Source organism: Medicago sativa, chromosome 5 (assembly GCF_051527215.1).
Source record: "Medicago sativa cultivar Bolivia chromosome 5, Bolivia_mono, whole genome shotgun sequence".
Lineage (NCBI taxonomy): Eukaryota > Viridiplantae > Streptophyta > Magnoliopsida > Fabales > Fabaceae > Medicago > Medicago sativa.
The window spans coordinates 53,737,285-53,757,964 of record NC_140753.1 but is presented as its reverse complement, the minus strand read 5'-3'; the positions used below and the strand labels follow the sequence as shown (position 1 = coordinate 53,757,964).

Here is a 20,680-nt window from a genome sequence, read left to right as displayed (position 1 = left end):
CTCACTACTGGAATTTTGTTTGCAACAAAATATCTAACACACATTTTATAGCATACATTTTTGTTTAATGTGCACAAGTAAAATGGTTTTACAAAATACACCAGTGTATTTTTGACCATTATATTAACTAGTGAAAAGACGGGTACTTATGTGTCCGTCTTTTCGTTCTTTTTATTGCGCTAACGTTTGAAAATTATAAAAGGTGAATTTTTTATGAAATTTTGATTTTGATTAAAACCAAAAAAAATATAAATGTTTGTTGCTTTCAAGTTATAAAAAATCAAACTAGCCATTATTATCTATTTCAACGACACTGACAATAATACAATATAACAAAAAAAAAATATAATCTAAATTCTTTTTTTTAATAATGACACCAACAATAACAATCTTATTATATAAAAAGTTGTTTAAGGGTATAGTTGGAATGATGAAAAAGTAAGTATAAATATACTCATTTAGTTTGTTACACTTTTTAAATGAGAAAGGAAACAAAACAAAAAAATATATACTAATATCATGTTTGTGTACATTTGTTTTAATATTTAAATTTATTCTTATCTATTTGTTACATGTGTTATTTGTATTGAAAATTGAAGGTATTTTTTGAAAGAAAAATTCAACCCAAAAGTGCTGAAAGAAGTAGTTTTCTTTATGTATAGTAAAGATAAATCTCACTTTTTTTTTTTATCAAAAAGTAAATTTATTGATCCAAAACTATCGTGTGTGCAATAAAGGATTTATCTCAATTGTGCAACTTATAATTGATTACTTTTTTATGATTGAAATTTATATTGGTTCTGCTAATTTTACGTGGGCTATACTATACATGTTTTAGTGACATTTTATTTTTGTAAGCTAAGAATAACAACATGCATCGAAATGTTTGATAAGTTAGGATTTAAGTTAAGGAGTTAGTGGAATATAAGAGTAGATGAGTGTGGAATATGGAGAATAATATGAGTGTTTTTTGGGAGTACACATTAGATGATGGTGGGATGTGGCAAAATGTCAACAACTATTATATTTGTATCCCTTGATCATATATTAACATATTTTATTTTTGGGTGAGTATATATATGAAAGACATGTTTATATAAAAGATATGTTCATGTATATGCAATGTTTCCTTGGATTATACTTCAAACCAGTCCCTTTGACTTCTAAGTAGTGGACATTAAAACATTGACGTTTACAAACTATTGAACTTTAGTTATGTGAGGTAAAGAATAACTTTTCAACCGGAAAATTAACCATCACCTCTTTTTAATATAAATATTATCAATTCTTCCCGTTGGCAACTAGCCCCACCTCACAACAACTTTTTGGAACTGGTAGGACTTTTTTTTCTTTTAGTTGCAAAAGGGTAGGCTTTGATATTAATGTTTGGAAAATGCTGTGTATTAAGGGAAAAATAGAACGATGTGATGAATGGTTGATGTAATATGAAGACAGATAGAAATAAAATAATATATTGAATGTATGTATAAAAAAGTATGTGTGTTAAGATATATTGGTCCTTAATTTTTTCAGCTTATACACCTGCATGTAATATTGACTTATTAAAAAATCGAAACTTCGATCTTGGCACAAATTTTTGTATGTTTCCTATTTTGTAGAAAGTAGAAGTTTCTATCATAGCACATTGTAGATATTGGAACAATGCAGTTTTGAAACGAGCCTTTTTTAGATATTGTAGCTCAATTTGGAAACTTCCAAATCTTAAAAGTAGGGCTGACAATGAACCGAACCAACTCGAATATAGTTCGAAATTTGACTCGACAATTGGTCCATTGAACTTGGTTCATGAACCAAATGAGCTGAACTTGAGCTGATTATTAAGTTCGTTAATTAAATGAGCTGAACTTGAACTATAGATAGTTCGGTTCGTTTGGTTCATAAGATGACTCGATTATATATATATATATATATATATATATATATATATATATATATAAACTTTTATATTTTTTACATGAATTAAATATCTATATAAAAAAATGAACTTAATTGTTGTCGTTACATTTCTCCTTTTCTTTTTACCCATCCGTTCCACGATCTAGGGAGTAGGAATTTCACTTATTAGCCTAAGAGTCTTCATTTCCTTAATTCCTTTAATAATTATTCCATTTTCCAATTCCACCAAAACATAAAACGCTTTCTCTTCTTCTTCTTCTTCTATGACGACCATAGGCAAATTCAGCAAGGGGCATGGCTCAATCAAAACATAAAGTCATTCCTCTCTCTTGTGGCTATACTTTTGTTTTATGTTGCTTTTCTTAGTTTGTCTCTCTTATTTCAGAATGATTGTGTTGCTGACATGTTGACAAATTTTAAGAATCGTTATATGAACTTTATGTTAAAATCTTTGAACGCTGATAACATCTTTGGAAGGAAACCGATTCCAAAGGCTCCTTAAGTTTCTAAGGATTATGCCACTGATGTGTTTGATGTTAAGTTCATATATGAGATTTCAAAGGCCTTGATGATTTTTCATGAACTATTTCCCATGCAGTAACATGCATTTCTATTCTTAATTTAATATGATTTTTCATGTTTTCTTCATCTAAATTGTGAGTTTTCCTTTCTTTTTATTCACTTGTTAAGATTTATGTCATAGGACGAATATTAAACAGAAAATATTGAGGTATGCCCCTATAATTTTTGTATTTTAATTCAAAATTATTATTATTATTATTTTAAAAATTAATATAAAAGGTCAAAGATCGATAAATTTTGATTTTTTTTGACAAAAAAATTAGACTTTATGTTAGTTGAGAAATTGAACTGAACCTAACGAGCCAAACCGAACTGTTCGTGAACCTTAAACGAGCTGAACTCGAGCTGAAAAAAGAGTTTGTGTCGAACTCGAGCCGAGTTTCGAGCTGAACCAATTCTTATCGAGTCGAGCCGAGCTCAGACGAGTTCGACTCGACTCGACTCATTTCCAGCCCTACTTAAAAGTAACTCATTTCATAGCATCATTATTTTTTTTGCAAAGGTGATTGGCATTAAAACACAAAAAAAAAAAAAAAAAAACCAGAACATCCACCATTAGGATAGCTGAATTATATGAAAAATAATAGTTCCAATTTCCAAATTGCATTGATTGGATACTTACAACTTGCAAGCCACAAAGTATGAGATAAAGACATCAGAGTTGGGTAAAAAAATGATATCACAATCCATTAGCTTCACAAATATGTTAAGAATGTAACAAAAGTGTGAAATTTAGCTTATGCCATAAATAGGCTATTAGCTTCACAAATCGAATCTTGAAAAACATGAATTGATTTACAAAAGTTCAATTCAGAGATGAATCACATGCTCAACACCGAGTTAATTGATTTAAATAAGCGATATTCATTCAGAGATAAACGAGTTTTTCGGCAACAAATTACTCTGATGCCGATAAAACAACAACTTTCAATTTTCAAACTTTCGGTTTTGTGCCGGCGACGGGACCGGATCTGCAGTACCTCAATTCTGTATTTTCACCTTCAATTTTTGTTTTTTGTTGCAATTTTAGATTGTTATGAGAGAGAAGAAGATGAAACACTACCTGTTGTATCATTCATCTTCAACTTAGTACTATTAGAATTATTCCTTTCTCTATGAGGATAAGGTTGTAATCTTAAGGTTGTAATCTTGGATCCTTATATAGTCCCCGTGACTTGGTGGAATATTTAAGCAAGCATTATTATCAATTCCCTTCTCTTAGGATGTGTTTGTTTCAAGTTATATTTGTAGATTCCTGGGAATAAAATCGTAAAAGTGCATATGCCTATGTTTGTTACAAGTTTACTAAATTTTATTCCCGAGTATATAATATTCCTGGGAATAGAAAAGTTTTCCCAAAGAAAATGGCGGGAATAAAGTTCCTATGGAGATGGGAATAAAATTATGTGTAATTACCTATTATATTTCCTATTTTTAAGGTTCCTTGGAATATTATAATGTTAACCAAACATCTTTTTTCTAAATACCTTGGAATAAAATTCCTATCTTTATATTCCAAGGAATATTATTCCTAGGAATAAATTTGGTACACTTACAAATCTGAATTTTATCTCTATCAGTTCTATTTCACCGAATCCTATTCATTCACTGGGGTTCCTGATTAGAACTAGGATTATTTCGATATCCCTAATAATCCAAATCTATCATCACTGTTACACAGAATACGTTAACCTTTTAGAATGTAAATGACGATTTGGATGGAGGAAGAAGATGAAAAGCTGCCTGTTGTATGACAGAGAAAAATCGTTTTTCTCTTATTTTATTTTTTATCAAATGGAATAAGGAGTAAATGGAGTAAATCTACCACAGCCATTAGATTTATTTTTTCCACATGTCAAACATCTATGTATTCAAAAGGAGTAAATCGAGCATGGTTAAATGGAGCAAAGATGCACTCCGCTTATTCGGACCTCTTACTCATGAGAAAGGAGTTAAATAAAAATAAAAAAAAATTCAAACTATTATTCAAACATTTAGTTCACTAACATTTTTTCTGTTTTATTTCGAAAATGCTAATTTTCAAAGTTTTAATCTGGTCCATTTAAACCTTTCATTGCCAAGTGGCTAACATTTGTTAAAAAACAGGACCAAGAGGGATCGGAAATGGAGGGGATACAGACTCATCATTCAAATCATGTATAACATGCTTATATCCCGACATCCTTCACAATAAATTTCTTTATAATAATATTGAGATAAGTTTTTAAAAACTAACAAAATCCTTCACACGTAAAAAAACTGATTTTGTTAAATTTTTTAAAAAAGTAAGTTTATCTTAAAAAAAAAGTAGACCAGAAAGACGCTTTGAGTTGGGGAAAAGCTAAACCAAACTTAGGATTCAGGAAGTCTACAAACTTTGAAGGAATACAACATTCAAACACCCCATCAAACACCCCAGGTTCAAGATCTCCAATGTAACTAGAACTTAGAAGTTGAAAAAAAAAACAAACAAAGAAAATATAGCAAATCAAGAATCATTGGCGTTTAAGTTTATGGAGCCACATCTATGTAACAACAGCTCCAAGCTGCCATAAGTATAACCTTTGTTCATGAGCATTCCATGATTCTCATGCTAAAAAGAGAACAGGAAAATTGAATGTTTAGCAGAAAACACTAGCAAACATGCATGTTGAGGATAATCTAATATCATAAGGAACGAGGACACTAGTTAAGAAGTTATAGAATTTTTGTGATGGTTGTCATTAAAATGATGATTACATAATTCATCATCAGTCCATGTTATGCAGTCCTCAGTGGTGGAGAAACCAATATCACGCCATCTCCCCTAACAAAAAGGAACGGAACTGTCCGCTTTGTAGTCTGCAATCAGAAGAAAAACAAAAATCATCCAAGGAAATTTTGATGGTTGGCGCAGATTGGAGATTGTAAATATGCATATAGTATACTATAGATATGAACAAAATTCCAATAAAACGATAGAAACTTGGTCAAACAAATAACCAGGTCACAAGTTAGTAGATATCACAGTTGTGAAAAAATAAGGTCAATAGTTGAAAGAAAAGGCCAGTAATCTAATCTAAAAAATAGCAAGACACGTATCTAGCTTTTACTATCATGCTCATCAATGTGCCCGTGTCAATGCCTCATAGTTCTTAAATCAGAGTCCCAGTCAAAACCTTAAAACACCTTAAACTACAATAATCTTTTATCAAACTGAAGAAGGTAATCAATCAATGACATATACTACCCTCAACAATGCTTATTAATTAACATTTAAATATACTTTCTACAATTTAGCTTTGGTTTTGATTATGACTTACCCTGACAATTTCTTCATATGTCTCATCATCAATTTCAACAGTAGTAACAATTTCTTCAACATCACCAAGAATCATATTAAGATGTTGATCATAAGCCTGGAAATTGAAATTGAAATTGAAATTGAAATCAAGCAGTGAAAGAAAAAAGAGATGAAAGGAAGTAGAAGAAATTACATGAAGTTTTCCACGAAGCTCTCTATCAGAACGGAGTTTAACGTAGATACGTTCGTCGAGACTCAGCCTTATGAGATCCAAAGGCTCCTTCACTGCGCTTTCTTCCTCTGTCCCCGCCATTCTTCTTTCTCAATTACCAGATTCACTACTCACAATGAAACCCTAAAAAATAAATAAAATAAACCTTCACAAATTAATTAACACACGCGTGCGCCTTATAATAACATTTTATTTTTTAATTAAAAAAACAATTCATTAAACCTGGGTAATTCACAAACACCAGGTTAGTTTCACAATCGAATTAAAAACACTTTTTTTTTTCACAAATTAAAAACACTAGCTCAAATAATACACGACAAACATTCAATCATCATTAACCCTCGAATCCAAGCTTGAATTGAAAAGCCCTAAATCTCAAATACAAAAAAACTAACAAGGAAACCCTAAATAACCATTCAAAATCACAAGAAAAAAAATCAAAAATTAAATAAGAAATTGAATTGAGATTGAAAGAGAAAGATCGAGGAGAGTACCTCCTTGTTGAAGCGATGGAGAGATCAAAGAGAGAGAAAGAGAGAAACAAAGAATGCGGCTGATGAGTGAGTTTGAGAGAGTTGGGATCTGTAGTACAATTTTTCATTATTGAGTTTTTATTTATTTTTGAGGTAACATAATATAACCCGGTTTAGTTTGTTAGACCATCCACAATGCAGCATCCCATTTGGGTACTTCGATGGGTCCCGATTGTACACGTCATTCGTTTTATAATTAATACGTAATAAGCACTCAATCTCTACAACCCAGCACCACAAAATAATTATTAATTGGATCCCAGCAATAACTCTATATCATTACATTTTAACAATAATTTTTATACTCATTCATAATTATATAATTTTAAAATATTGAAATAAATTAATCATAAATTATTAAAAAAACAAACGTTTTTATTTTATTTTTATTAATAATTCAAGAAAAAGTTAAAACTTTAAAAAAAACAATATAACATGAATGATGAAAAATTGCATATTTTAAATAACAACTAATCTTGTTGACTATCACTCCCAAAACGGTGTCAAATATGTTCCACAAGATCATGTTGAAGTTGAAGATGAGTTTGTCTATCTTGAATTTGTGCTCTCCTTTGTAGGTTCGGGACAAGATTTGGATGAGGACCATTATGTATTTCATTCCTTGCAACATCATTTTTTTAATATCAAAATAATACAATAATTAAATATATATATAAAAAATAGAATTAATTGTACATGCGGGACCCATGAGTAATAGGAGAGAGAGGGTGCTTATACAAACACCCACCTTCATAAGCACCATATTCATTGGTGTCACAAAGGGGGTGTCTATTTACAATGGTGCTTAATAGGGGAAGGACTCCCCATTGTAGATGGTCTTACTAACACTAACTTGAGATGGGACCAGGCCCAACGTTGTTTGGTTACTTCCTTCCTCGTGTTCTTGTGTGTGTCGGGTTATTTATGTTTCAAATTGTATGGGACCCAGATGAATGAAGGTGTGAATGAATAATGAATTGGGATTTAAAACACACGTTTATTAGGTTTTGTGATGTAATTTTGATAATGTGTTTGAGCTCCAAGCTCATGTTATGAGATGGATGAGTTGTCTTCTTTAAACATCAAAATACATGAATGGTATGTAGGGGTGTGCATGGTTAATCAAACGGTACGAACTCACTTATGTTCTCATTCAATAGATCAAACTATATGTCGTAAAAATTGGTTTGTTAGTAAGAAGTGGTTTCAAATCAGTTTAAATTTGATTCATTTTCTATTTTGATTATAGATCGGTACAAAATTTGATTTTAGTGTTTTTACGAAGAACAAAAAACTATCAAAGTTGACATGAAAAGGGTTCTCTAAAATCGTATTGAAAGGAGGTTGATAGAGTCATATAGTTGGCACACATAGAGATATTAGTTTTAGTTAAAACTTTCTTGATTTGGTTCATGATTGCATGATTAGTTGTCAAGTTAGAAAAATCGTCAACAAAGTCTTGAATGACAGCTTCAAACCTTCGAGAAGAGACCTTCATCTCTCGCTACCGATTTTGTTTTAGCTCTGGAAAGATCAAGCCTTTGATTGTTTATGTGTTTAAGAGAGCAATAGACACACGTTTCTTGTGAAGCTACTGTATACTAGCTTATTGTTTTTATAATGGGACATTGAACGCGCCTCAATGATTAACTGCAGAACCTAACAGACTACAAGTCATTTCATATATAGTTTTAGTCAAAGTGTTGAAGCTTGTTAGAGGCAGACTTAAGATTCATCAAATGTTTCTACAAACAAATTTTGTTCTTTTGAGAAGCCTCGAAGAAGAACATTCAAGTTATTATATTTATATAACGTCTTTGGAGAAATGTCTTTGACCCTTAAAAGAGAGAACTTACTACTTTGGACAAGAACAAACCTCTTCAAATCAGTGATTCTACGGAGATAATTTCATATATAAAAATTCATGTTATAACACACCAACCATCTATGATTAAACTTCTATTTTCATTATTTTATTCTTGGTGTTATCATATATGTATATAATTGTAAATAAAATCTTTACTAACATAATTTAATTTAGTCGTCTTATAGGGTGAAGCTTTAGAAAATTGGTGACACTAACAAGTTTCCTTAAGTGCTATAATGACACTTGTTAAGGAATCTTAAAAATTAAATTATGTTTAAAAAATGAGATTTTTTTGCCTTTTAGAACGTTGAGTGCACATGTTCTTATGCATAATTACTACACATGATTCCATAGGAGTAGAATTAAGCATGTGTTTGGAAGCTTACAATATCACGATGAATAATCATGTTAGGTAAGAAGCTAAGCTACAACTGCTGGATTTTTTTAGTATAAAATATGACATAATAATATTAGTAATAAATAATATTATTCATATTTATTTAAGTAAGTCGGCCTAATAAGCTTAAGAGATTTCTTTTATCACCTGACCTTTTTAGTTAAATAGACTTCTAAAAAGTATAAGCTTTCTTTATTTAAGAGAAAGTATGATCTGACATATCATAGTTAACAATATACTTTTAAATGTAAACAACCATGTAATAATTTGCAAGAAACTCATTCTCTATTTTATATAATCTTGTATTGAAGATTTCATTGCTAGCAAAACTCTCTCTATAGTTTTTAAAAAGACCTAAATTATAAAAAATAAAGTGAAATAAATCTATCAAACAAATGATATTTTTTTATTTTTTTATTTTAATTAACTTACGACAAATAAAATTATTTGAGGTAGTTTTTTTTAGGAAAAAAGGGGTAAGCCCCAACAAAAAAAATAGACTAAAAGCCTCTCAAAAAGGCTACAACTTTGCAATCAGCAGATAAAACAAGAGAAATAAAACTAGGAGCTACATCAAAATTCCTAATGTTATGAGGCAAACTAAAGCCAAATTTGGCAAGGGTATCAACAATTAGGTTAGCTTCACGATGCCCATGATGCAAAGAGTAAGATAAGAAAGATCTGAGTAAAGTTTGTATTTGTCTAACCAAATTATAGTAATGGTATCGCAAACTACATCCTTTTAAGATAAGATATAATGTTGTCATCGAGTAGCTTAAGTAAATATATATTATTGGGGTAGTTAATATGATTTATGCTTATCTATTCAAATAAAATAAACAAATTTGGCTATACCACATTTGCTCGTAGCTTCCCCCCTGGCCATAAGTATTTTCTTATATCTCATTAATGGAATTTTGTTTGCAACAAAATATCAAACACACATTTTATAGCATGCATTTTGTCTAATATGCACAAGTAAAGTTTTTTTTTTTTGGTCAAGAACACAAGTAAAGTTTTACATAATACAAAAGTGTATTTTTAACCATTATATTAATAAATCTCACATATTTCTTTTTATCAAAAGTTCAAATTTATTGATCCAAAACTTACTTCGGTACAATAAAAGAATGATCTCAATTGTGAACTTTATAATAGATTATTTTTTTATGATTGAAATTTATATTGTTTCTACTAATTTTACGTGGGCTATGCTATACATGTTTTAGAGACATTTTATTTTTGTAAGCTAAGAATAATAAAATGCATCGAAATGTTTGATAAGTTAGGATTCAAGTTAAGATAAGTAAGGAGTTAGTGGAATTTAAGAGTAGATGATTGTGAAATATGGAGAATGATACGAGTGTTTTTTGGGAGTACACATTAGATGATGGTAAGATGCAGTAGAACTTGAACAACTATTATATTTGTATCCTTTTCATTTTTCCTATATCCTTATTCAACACCTCATTTTTTTATCTATCTCTCTTTCTATTATATCACTCTATTTATTTCTATCTTTCTCTTGGTGTAGAATGGATAAAAGGTGTATAAAACTAATTTTCCGAAATTGAATTACAAGGCACAAGAGCACGATTGTTTATCATTTCCCCATCTATTAATATAAATTTTTTTTTTTTGGGTGAGTATATATATGAAAGATCTTTCATATAAAAGATATGTCTAGATATGTTTATATAGAAGATATGTCTATGTATATGCAATGTTTCCTTGGATTATACTTCAAACCACTTCCTTTGACTTCTAAGTAGTGGACATTAGAACATTGACGTAAACAAACTATTGAATAACTTTTCAACCGGAAAATTGACCTCTTTTAAATATTATAAATTTTTCCCGTTGGCAATCAACTAGCCCCACCTGATCATACCAATCTTTTGGAGCTGGTAGAACTTTTTTTCTTTTTATTGCAAAAGGGTAGGCTTTGGTATTAATGTTTGGAAAATGTTGTGTACACATTGAAATAATGAGAAAAATAGAATGATATGATGGATTGTTGATGTAATATGAAGAGATATAGTGGTAAAATAATATGCTAAATGTATGTATACAAAAGTATGGGTGTTAAAATATATTGGTCCTTAATTTTTTTTCAGCTTATACACCTGCATATAATATTGACTTATTAAAAAAATGAAACTTCTTGGCACAAATTTTCGTATGTTTCCTATTTTGTAGAAAGTAGAAATTTCTATCAGTAGTTACTTATTGTAGCACATTGTTTTTTAGATATTGTAGCTCAATTTGAAAACTTCCAAATCTTAAAAGTAACTCATCTAATTTCATAGCATCGTTATTTTTTTTGGCAAAGGTGATTGGCAAACTCATCCAATAGTTCCAAATTGCAATCATTGATACCTACAAGCCACAAAGAATGAGATAAAGACATCAGAGTTGGGTAAAAAATGATATGCCATAAACAAGCTATTACTTTCAATTCTTCTCAACACATGATGCAGATATTAAAGTCTACAAAATGATGATAGAGATTCTTGGTGAAGGCAACCCTTTATTTGTTCAATGGCACTTCAAAGTCTACAAAATATAGATCATATAATGGAGAAGTCAAACACAATGAGGTCTGAAATTTCAATGAGAATTAATATTCAAGATCAGGGATACCTACTTTATCAACTTCATAGTGTCATAACTGCTCTTGTCTCAATTCGTTTAACATTTTGTAGTGTCAAGAAAGCTTTTTAACTCTTTACAGCTCCATTCTCTAAACTTCAACAAGGATGAAGACTCGAGCTAAAGTTGCAATGCATGTACCTATATCAATAAAATGAAACATTTATCAATATTTCATGTTATAAAATATAGCATATCAATATATCATAAGAAATTGTAGGATTATTGTCCAAAAGCTAAATATAGACATAAGTAAAATAGAAATGCAAATTACTCCAAGAATCCGGTGGTCGGAAGTGGCGGCATGCCTGCCTGCATTGGCGAGTATGTCAGTCGATATAGTATAAGGGCAATTGTTTGTTATGGTGAATATGCTAGAGAAAGAAAAAGATAAAATAAAAACAAAAAAAATGAAACTTAAGAGTTTCCAAGATACAATCAATGATTAAAGTTGTTTGTTATTTTATGGTTGTGTCCTTTGGGAAAGAAATAGAAAGGATTGATAATAGGTGATGTAGAAATAATGGATATATAATGTTTCTCATATTTGTAATATAAAGTATTTGTGAGCAAATGATGAATTGTGAATTTCTTTGGTATTAAAAAACCAAAACGTTACTTTGCTTTGATGAAATTCTTAGACCATCTCCATTGGGAGAGTCTTAACTATTTAAGACCCGGTACCTATTAGGTATCCCCAATGGGGGGAATCTTTGTCCGGGATCTTACTTAAGACCTCTACTTTTAAGCGGGGTCCGCACTCTTTTAATATTAAAAAATTGAAATATAATGATATAAAGTTATTGATAGTTGATTAGTGGGTCCCATTTAAAAACTGTGTGAGATCTGGGTTGGAGTGATTGACTGATGTGTACATGTGGGACCCATTTAAGAACCAAAAAATGGGTGTCTCCATTGTGGATGCTCTTAGTCGCAAAATCAACTTTATGGGTTTAGTATTTCTTTTATTGTGGATAGCCTAACTTAGAAGCAATTCTTTGTCTTCGCTATTTCATGAGAAAAATGAAAATGTACAAATAAGGAAATCATTATCAAAGAAATCTATATGGAAACCTATGACAAGAGAATCATGTCAGGAAATGGGGATTCGAGGTTGCAAAAAGATGGCAGGTTGCATAGGATAATCCTATAAAAAGTGACCAATGTGATTCCTTATAGATACTCCCTCCGTCCCGTTTTATCTGAGTCAGTTTGGTTTTTCACACAGATTAAGAAAAATGTATAAATAAAGGGGAAAGTGGAATATATTGTATTGGGAATGATGAAAGTAGTATTAATTAGAGTTATATTGTATTGGGAATGATGAAAGTTGTATTGAAAATTGAAATGACTCAGTTATTTTGGGACACTTTTTTTTAGAAAATGGGTCAGATATTCCGGGACGGAGGGAGTATAATTAAACTTGATTATGCAACACATTTCCCTTGGTAGTACTTCAAACCACTCCCTTTGACTTATGATCAGTGAGGTAAAGAACTTTAACTATGTGAGGTAAAGAATAACTTTTCAACCGTAAATTTGACCATGACCTCCTTTCATTATTATCAATTCTTCCCGTTTGGGAGATTAGCCCCACTTCACAAAACTTCTAGAGCAAAGCTGGTACAATTTGGCATTAGTTTTTTTTTTTTTTAGCTTAAACACCTATATGTAATAATAAAAAAATTGAAACTGCTTGACACATTTTCCTTTTTAAATTCCATGCTGAAGAAAATATAATTTATATATGCAGTAACCGTAGCACATTTTTTTCATTGGCACAATGTCAAAATTGTTGCTTTGTGAGTTGTGCTCACGGGTCACATCTTCACAAGCTGTCCTTTTTAAGTTTTTTTGTTTGTTATTGAAAAGTACCGTTTTTTTAATTGATTTTAAATCATTTTGAAAACTTACAAATAGGGCTGGGCAAAATTAATGGTTAACCGAACCGAACCGGTTAACCGAACCGAACCATATCAAAATTAACTGAACCATTTCACAAATTTATGAACTGAACCATTATTTTGATAATGGTTAATTAACCGAACCGAACCATTAATAACCACAGTTATCCAAACCGAACCGAACCGAACCATTAAGCATATCTATTTAAAACCAACTTATTTTTAAAAAAACAACTTATTTTAAAATAACTTATTTTATTCCACAAAAAAAAAAAACTTATTTTATGCAAAACAACTTATTTTAAAATCAACTTATTCAAAACAGCTTATTTATGCAAAACAGCTTATTAGGATCTCATTTTTCAAAATAACTTATTCAAAACAACTTATTTATAAGAAACAGCTTATTAGGATCTCTTTTTTCAAAACTACTTATTCAAAACAGCTTATTTATGCAAAACAGCTTATTAGGATCACTTTTTTGAAAATAACTTTTTCAAAATAGCTTATTTTTGTAAAACAGCTTATTAGGATCTCTTTTTTCAAAATAACTTATTCAAAACAGCTTATTTATACAAAACGGCTTATGAAGATCTCTTTTTTCAAAACTACTTATTCAAAACAGCTTATTTATGCAAAACAACTTATTAGGATCTCTTTTTTCAAAATAACTTATTTATTTATGCAAAACAGCTTACTAGGATCTCATTTTTCAAAATAACTTATTCAAAACAACTTATTTATACGAAACAACTTATTAGGATCTCATTTTAAAAAACAACTTATTCAAAACAGCTTATTTATACAAAACGGCTTATCAAGATCTCTTCTTTCAAAACTACTTATTCAAAACAGCTTATTTATGCAAAACAACTTATTAGGATCTCTTTTTTCAAAATAACTTATTCAAAATAGCTTATTTATGTAAAACATCTTATTAGGATCTCTTTTTTCAAAATAACTTATTCAAAACAGCTTATTAGGATCTCTTTTTTCAAAATAACATATTCAAAATAGCTTATTTATGTAAAACAACTTATTAGGATCTCTTTTTTCAAAATAACTTATTTATTTATGCAAAACAGCTTATTAGGATCTGTTTTTTCAAAATAACTTATTCAAAATAGCTTATTTATGCAAAAAAAAAAATTGTTTTCAAAATGAGATCCTAATAAGCTGTTTTGAATAAGTTGTTTTTTAAAAAGAGATCCTAATAAGTTGTTTTGCATAAATAAGTTGTTTTGAATAAGTTATTTTGAAAAAAGAGATCCTAATAAGCTGTTTTGCATAAATAAGCTGTTTTGAATAAGTTATTTTGAAAAAATAGATCCTAATAAGCTATTTTGCATAAATAAGCTGTTTTGAATAAGTTAATTTGAAAAAATAGATCTTAATAAGCTGTTTTGCATAAATAAGCTGTTTCAAATAATTTATTTTGAAAAATGAGATCCTAATAAGCTGTTTTGCATAAATAAGCTGTTTTGAATAAGTTGTTTTTTAAAAAGAGATCCTAATAAGTTGTTTTGCATAAATAAGTTGTTTTGAATAAGTTATTTTGAAAAAAGAGATCCTAATAAGCTGTTTTGCATAAATAAGCTGTTTTGAATAAGTTATTTTGAAAAAATAGATCCTAATAAGTTGTTTTCATAAATAAGCTGTTTTGAATAAGTTATTTTGAAAAAAGAGATCTTAATAAGCTATTTTGCATAAATAAGTTGTTTCAAATAATTTATTTTGAAAAATGAGATCCTAATAAGCTGTTTTGCATAAATAAGCTGTTTTGAATAAGTTGTTTTTTAAAAAGAGATCCTAATAAGCTGTTTTGCATAAATAAGCTGTTTTGAATAAGTTATTTTGGAAAAATAGATCCTAATAAGCTGTTTTGAATAAATAAGCTGTTTCGAATAAGTTATTTTGAAAAATGAGATCCTAATAAGCTGTTTTGCATAAATAAGCTGTTTTGAATAAGCTGATTTTAAAATAAGTTGTTTTGCATAAAATAAGTTATTTTAAAATAAGTTGTTTTTGTAAAATAAGTTGGTTTTAAATAGATATGCTTAATGGTTTGGTTCGGTTCGGTTAACAGGCAAGAAAACGGTTAACCGAACCATAACTTTGGTTCGGTTCGGTTACTTCCAAAACTTAACGGTTCGGTTCGGTTATTCCGAACCATTTCACCAAAGCGGTTCGGTTCGGTTCGGTTAATATGGATAACCGAACCATGCCCAGCCCTACTTACAAATCTTAAAAGTACACTTATCTAATTTCATAGTATCATTTTATTTTTGACAAAAGTGATTGGCAAGGAATCAAAAAACATAAGCAGAACATCCACCAATAGGATAGCTATAGTACATGAACATCAACAGTTGCAAATTTCATTGCTTGATTGGATACTTTCAGGCTACAAGGAATGAGATAGTGACATCAAAGTTGGAAAAAAAAAATATATTACAATCCTCTAGCTACACAAATATGCTAAGAATGTAACAGAAGTGTGAAATTTAGCAGATGCTATGAACAAAGCAATCCAGCGACTAACTTTCGAAAACAGAAGTATGAAATTTAACAGAAGTATGAAATTTTGAATGTAACAGAAGTGTGAAATTTAGCAGATGCTATGAACAAAGCAATCCAGCGACTAACTTTCGAAAACAGAAGTATGAAATTTAACAGAAGTATGAAATTTTGAAAACAGTTGATTAATTTCAACCCTTCAAAACAGGCTAACTTTCAATCCTTCCACACATTATGCAGATATTTTTGGCGACAACGATTGTAGAGACTATTGCGACGATGAGAGAGATTCTAGGTGAAGGAAACCCTTAATTTGCTCAATGCACCTCAAATTCTACAAGAAATAATTCATGAAATGGAGAAGTCAAACACAATGAGGTCTGAAATTTCAATGAGAATTCATATTTAAGATTAGGGATACCTACTTTATCAACTTTCCATTGGCTGTCTTAAATGCTCTTGCCTCAATTCTTTTGATATATTGTAGCATCAAGTAGCCTTTAATTCTTTACAGCTCCAATCTCCAAACTTCAGCAAAAATAAAGACTCGAGCTAAGATTGCAATGCACGTACCTGCATCAATAAAATGAAACATTTATCAATATTACATGTTATAAAAGTATAGGAAAAATATATATCATAAGAAATCATTCAGTATTGAAACAAATGTTTAGAAGGCTCCTTCCTAGCACATATGCTTCAAAACCTGCACAAATTACATTCAACTCACAGAACCACAAAAAGTTAAAGAAATTCAATTAAGACAAGTTCGAACTAGAACTAGTATCATCTCCCGTGAGCCTGTAACAGAGGAAGAGTTAGTAAATCAGTCTTCCTAAGAGTCCAAAAACTTGCAAATGAAGAACCGGACAGAACCTGAGTTATCAGCACAGGATTAATACTTGTTTTCTGTTCGAACAGAACCATAGAAAACAAAAGTAGAAGAATACAAACGTACACCAGACTAATACTAGAATAAGGTCGCTCTGCGATTACAGATACATCATAAACATTGCTAATATTTACATCAACTAAATCCAAATTAAATTAAAGCATGATAGAAAAAGGCCTGAATATATCCTGTGGTAAGCTAAATATACCATTCAGATTCTCAGTAAGTTATAAAGAAACTGAATTCAATTCAAGTCTCATAACTGTGTGTACACACAGCCAGCTCAAGTCTCCATTCAACAGTCAAGCCAATTTAAATACCGCATTACATTATTACTAGAAACATAAAGACATCCTACGGCGAATGGGGACACATCATGTCCACCAATCGGCGATTCATAATTGTTCAAGTTTTGTCATGGATACTCATCAGATGGAAAAAGCAAAAGAAAATAAAAACTAGGGAAATGATAAAAGGTCTCCTTCAGTTATATGAATCTCGATGTCTAGTTTGTATCCATGCCATCTCCAACTTGGCTGCAGATAGGACTGACAGCAGAGAAAGATCTCTCGAAAGGAGAAGGATGAAACTGTGCATCCCGCCTACGCTTACAGCCACCGTTATTATCAACGTGTGAATTCTCTGCTGCGTCGAGCTTCCTTCGAACGCCTCTCACTGCCTGTTCTTCAGTTGGAGTAAGGGGGAAAATTTGACGACTTGCTAGGCAAAGGGAGCTATGGTTATCATAGAGAATTCTCTGGTTACAGTTTTTATCACAGATGTGAGTCAGCCCTGTCAGCTTGCAGCGAAACATGTTTCCCCAAACACTTTCGTTTTGGCATTTCCAATCGCATTTGTGAACAGGACTTGGACCATCATGACCCAAAATACTTGACAGATAAATAACATTTGAAGGAGCGGCAACCATAGATTTTCCAAATACCTCCATTTTTTCAGTTCAAAGAGAAACTTCTTCTAAGATTTCAATCTAACTCACTCCCAGCTTTAAGGCCTTCCCTGAATTTTCTGCAGGGCCCACCACAACAACACAGAATTCAGTCAAACTCAACAGAAACTCTCCTATAACTAACCAATCTTAATCTTAAACTAATTTTACTTTAACATCCTTCTAACAATAAACTAATTTCATACTAATCAACAACTAATCATTCCCTTCCACAAAAAGGTACCAAAAACAGAAGTACTATGTGATAAATGTGAAAAAAATATCTTCCATAAATTGGATCTTGTTTTGTTGATGCAACAACGTACGAAAAAGGGAAAACCTAACACATATTTACAATCTTTTATCAACCCTCTCTCAAAAAAATAAAAAATAAATACTTTTATCAATCATAACCTAAAATTGAAATTTGCAGATACCAAAATGAGAGAAATCCAAATGAATTATCAGAAAAAAATTATAATTGAAAAAGGGTATATATGTTTGTTATCATTGGGTCTCTCTCATGCTAATAAGACAAACCACACTCAATCTATGACCAAATAATTATCCACATGCTGTAGATCTAACCAAAATCCAAATTACGATGTACAAACAACATAATAATTAACACAAACTATAGAAAAAATCTTTAACATACAACATTTTCATGCATAAAATTCATCCTATCAAACCCTCAAAACAATACTATCTCTATCACACTCATCATACATGATCAAATTAAGAAAAAAATCTCAATGATTTTAATAATAAAAATAATTAATAATTATGATAAATTATAAAAAAAAAATACATTAAAAACCTATAATAAACATGAAAATAAAATAACAATTATTGTAACAAATGAATGAAAAAGAGAAAAAATAAACTCACATGTTCTTTCACAAAGTCAAGCTACAAAGTCTTCTTCCACAAAATATACCTACAAAAATGATGAAAGAGAAAAACAAAAACAGATATTATTAAAAAAAAATAAAACACTCTCTCTCTCTCTCTCTCTCTCTCTCTCTAAATATCTCTCTCTCTCTCTCTCTGCACCTAAAACCAAACTAACAAAAAAACTGAAATGAGCAAGGAATGAGGAAGAATGGGACCGTGTATTTATAGAAAGTGATCCACTTACGGACACTGTGGACTTGTGAGGTGGGACACACACCAACGTAGGACAAAACCAAATTCGTGTTAAATTTCGGGTAAATTCTGATCCAAATGTGGGATATGTTGGGTCGGGTTGTGTTAGGTGTCATTGTTTCCTTCATTTTTGGATTAACTTTCGGATCTAATGACACAACGTTCTTTCTCAACCCATCACTTTCTTATCACTTAATTATTTATTAATTAATTTTAATTAATGATTCATAATCTCGAAATAAATGTCACTTATAAGAGATTAAATTTGTAAAAAGAGACTAATTTTTAATGAGTATTAACCTAAAAAAAAATTGTGTCAAAATTACTTTATCAATGAAAAAATTAGTGCACCGTTAAACAAGAATAATTGATTGAAATAATTTCTAGAGTAAAATATTTTAGTTGCACAATACTTTTTTTTTTTTTGGTTACATAGCTAAGAAAAAGAAAACAACAGAAACAAAACAGGAAAGAAAACCTAAGCCCTTGGGAAGAAAGTTCCCATGGCGTCGGTTCTAATCAAAGGAAGGAGCTCGTCCGGCGGAGTAGCATGATAAGAGAGTTCTTGATTGGAGTTGGCTCCAAGCTTCGCCATGTAGTCAGCACACTGGTTTCCTTCACGGAGACAATGAAGAATGGTGAAGTTTCTTGAGGACAAGAGGTCTTTTATGTCTTGAATTAAAACTGCATAAACATGAAAATTGGATGCATGACCAGTAATGAGACTCATAGAGAGCAGGGAATCAGTGTAGCACACCAATTCTTGTAGTCCCATTTCCACTGCCAAAAGGAGGCCACGATAAATAGCGGTGAGCTCGGCAAACAAGATGTCTGTTGAATTCGGGATGAAACCTGAGAAACCCGAGAGATAAAAACCAGCAGAGTTGCGAATGACTCCACCAAAACCAGCTCTGACTGGCACTCCTAAACAGCTGCCGTCCACATTGAGCACATGACAGTTGAAGTTTTCATTGTTCCATCTAACCATACGGTTGTGGTGAGTGTTTGTCGTCCTTTGAAAGCTAGCATCTATGGATTCGGCTGTGTCATGTATGAGAAAGCTCAGCCGAGGGAGAGTCCACGTTTCATGGTTAAGGCACATTAAATTCCGGTGTCTCCACGTCCACCAGAGGCCGGCAAGGAAGGTTGAGGGGTGACTACCAGTAGCGTGATTTTTGATCCAGCTGTGCGCAACACTGTCCTGGAAAAACGACTGATTCGTGAATCCGAGCTTAAGCCAGATGCTGGAAGAGAACCTGCAGTCTCGTAGGCAATGTAAAATAGTTTCTTCTTGTTCCCCACATCTTGGACAGTCAGCAGAGGGCGCAATATGCCGGTGATGAAGCAGAGATAATGTAGGAACAGCATTGTGACTTGCGATCCAGACAAGTAGCTTGAATTTCTCGGGAGCCTTCAAACCCCAAATCCAAGACCAAGATAAATTAGGGATAGTAAGAGACAGGGAGTCCGAGTTCTGTAGCAGCCAGGAGTATCCACTTTTAGTGGTATAGACACCATTTTTGTTGTGACTCCATACGAATGCATCTTCCACCATGTCATTGAATTTCATGTGTGTGCTGTTTATAAAGTCAGCTATTACCTGAGGAAGATTTGTATAGAGAGCATGAGTATGTTGCCCATTGAATGTGAAAACATCTTTAACTGAAAGCTGGGTGTCATGGATGTCAATTACGGGAACAAGCGATCCAATAAAACCATGGGTGCTCCAACTATCAAACCAAAAAGATGAGGAGCCTGAGCCGGCGCGCCAATTGTAACCGAAACAAAAAATGTCTTTGGCTTTGATAA

The 20,680-nt window shown here is 31.3% G+C and overlaps 2 protein-coding genes across 4 annotated transcripts; both read right to left on the bottom strand.

Moving 5' to 3' along the window:
- Positions 1-4,829: 4,829 nt before the first annotated feature.
- LOC146923022 (sm-like protein LSM3A) lies at positions 4,830-6,605 on the bottom strand. Of its 2 annotated transcripts, none has more exons than XM_085715776.1 (4): positions 6,509-6,605; positions 5,976-6,137; positions 5,802-5,897; positions 4,830-5,340 (listed from the first exon to the last, which is right to left on the bottom strand). In XM_085715776.1, the coding sequence occupies exons 2-4, from the start codon at positions 6,093-6,095 to the stop codon at positions 5,260-5,262; spliced, it is 297 nt and encodes a 98-aa protein (XP_085571902.1). In that variant the 5' UTR covers positions 6,096-6,137; positions 6,509-6,605; the 3' UTR covers positions 4,830-5,259. The 2 variants fall into 2 exon arrangements, with proteins under 2 accessions (XP_085571902.1, XP_085571903.1); XM_085715777.1 differs by having other exon boundaries at positions 5,976-6,120.
- A 9,118-nt stretch (positions 6,606-15,723) lies between these two features.
- On the bottom strand, positions 15,724-18,812 carry LOC146923021 (uncharacterized). 2 transcript variants are annotated; one of them, XR_015012676.1, is made up of 4 exons: positions 18,614-18,812; positions 17,720-17,802; positions 16,310-16,457; positions 15,724-16,218 (listed from the first exon to the last, which is right to left on the bottom strand). XR_015012676.1 is itself a non-coding variant. In XM_085715775.1 (2 exons), the coding sequence occupies exon 2, from the start codon at positions 17,723-17,725 to the stop codon at positions 17,282-17,284; it is 444 nt and encodes a 147-aa protein (XP_085571901.1). In that variant the 5' UTR covers positions 17,726-17,802; positions 18,614-18,812; the 3' UTR covers positions 17,000-17,281. The 2 variants fall into 2 exon arrangements, 1 of the variants encoding a protein (XP_085571901.1); XM_085715775.1 differs by lacking the exons at positions 15,724-16,218; positions 16,310-16,457 and having other exon boundaries at positions 17,000-17,802.
- Positions 18,813-20,680: the final 1,868 nt, after the last annotated feature.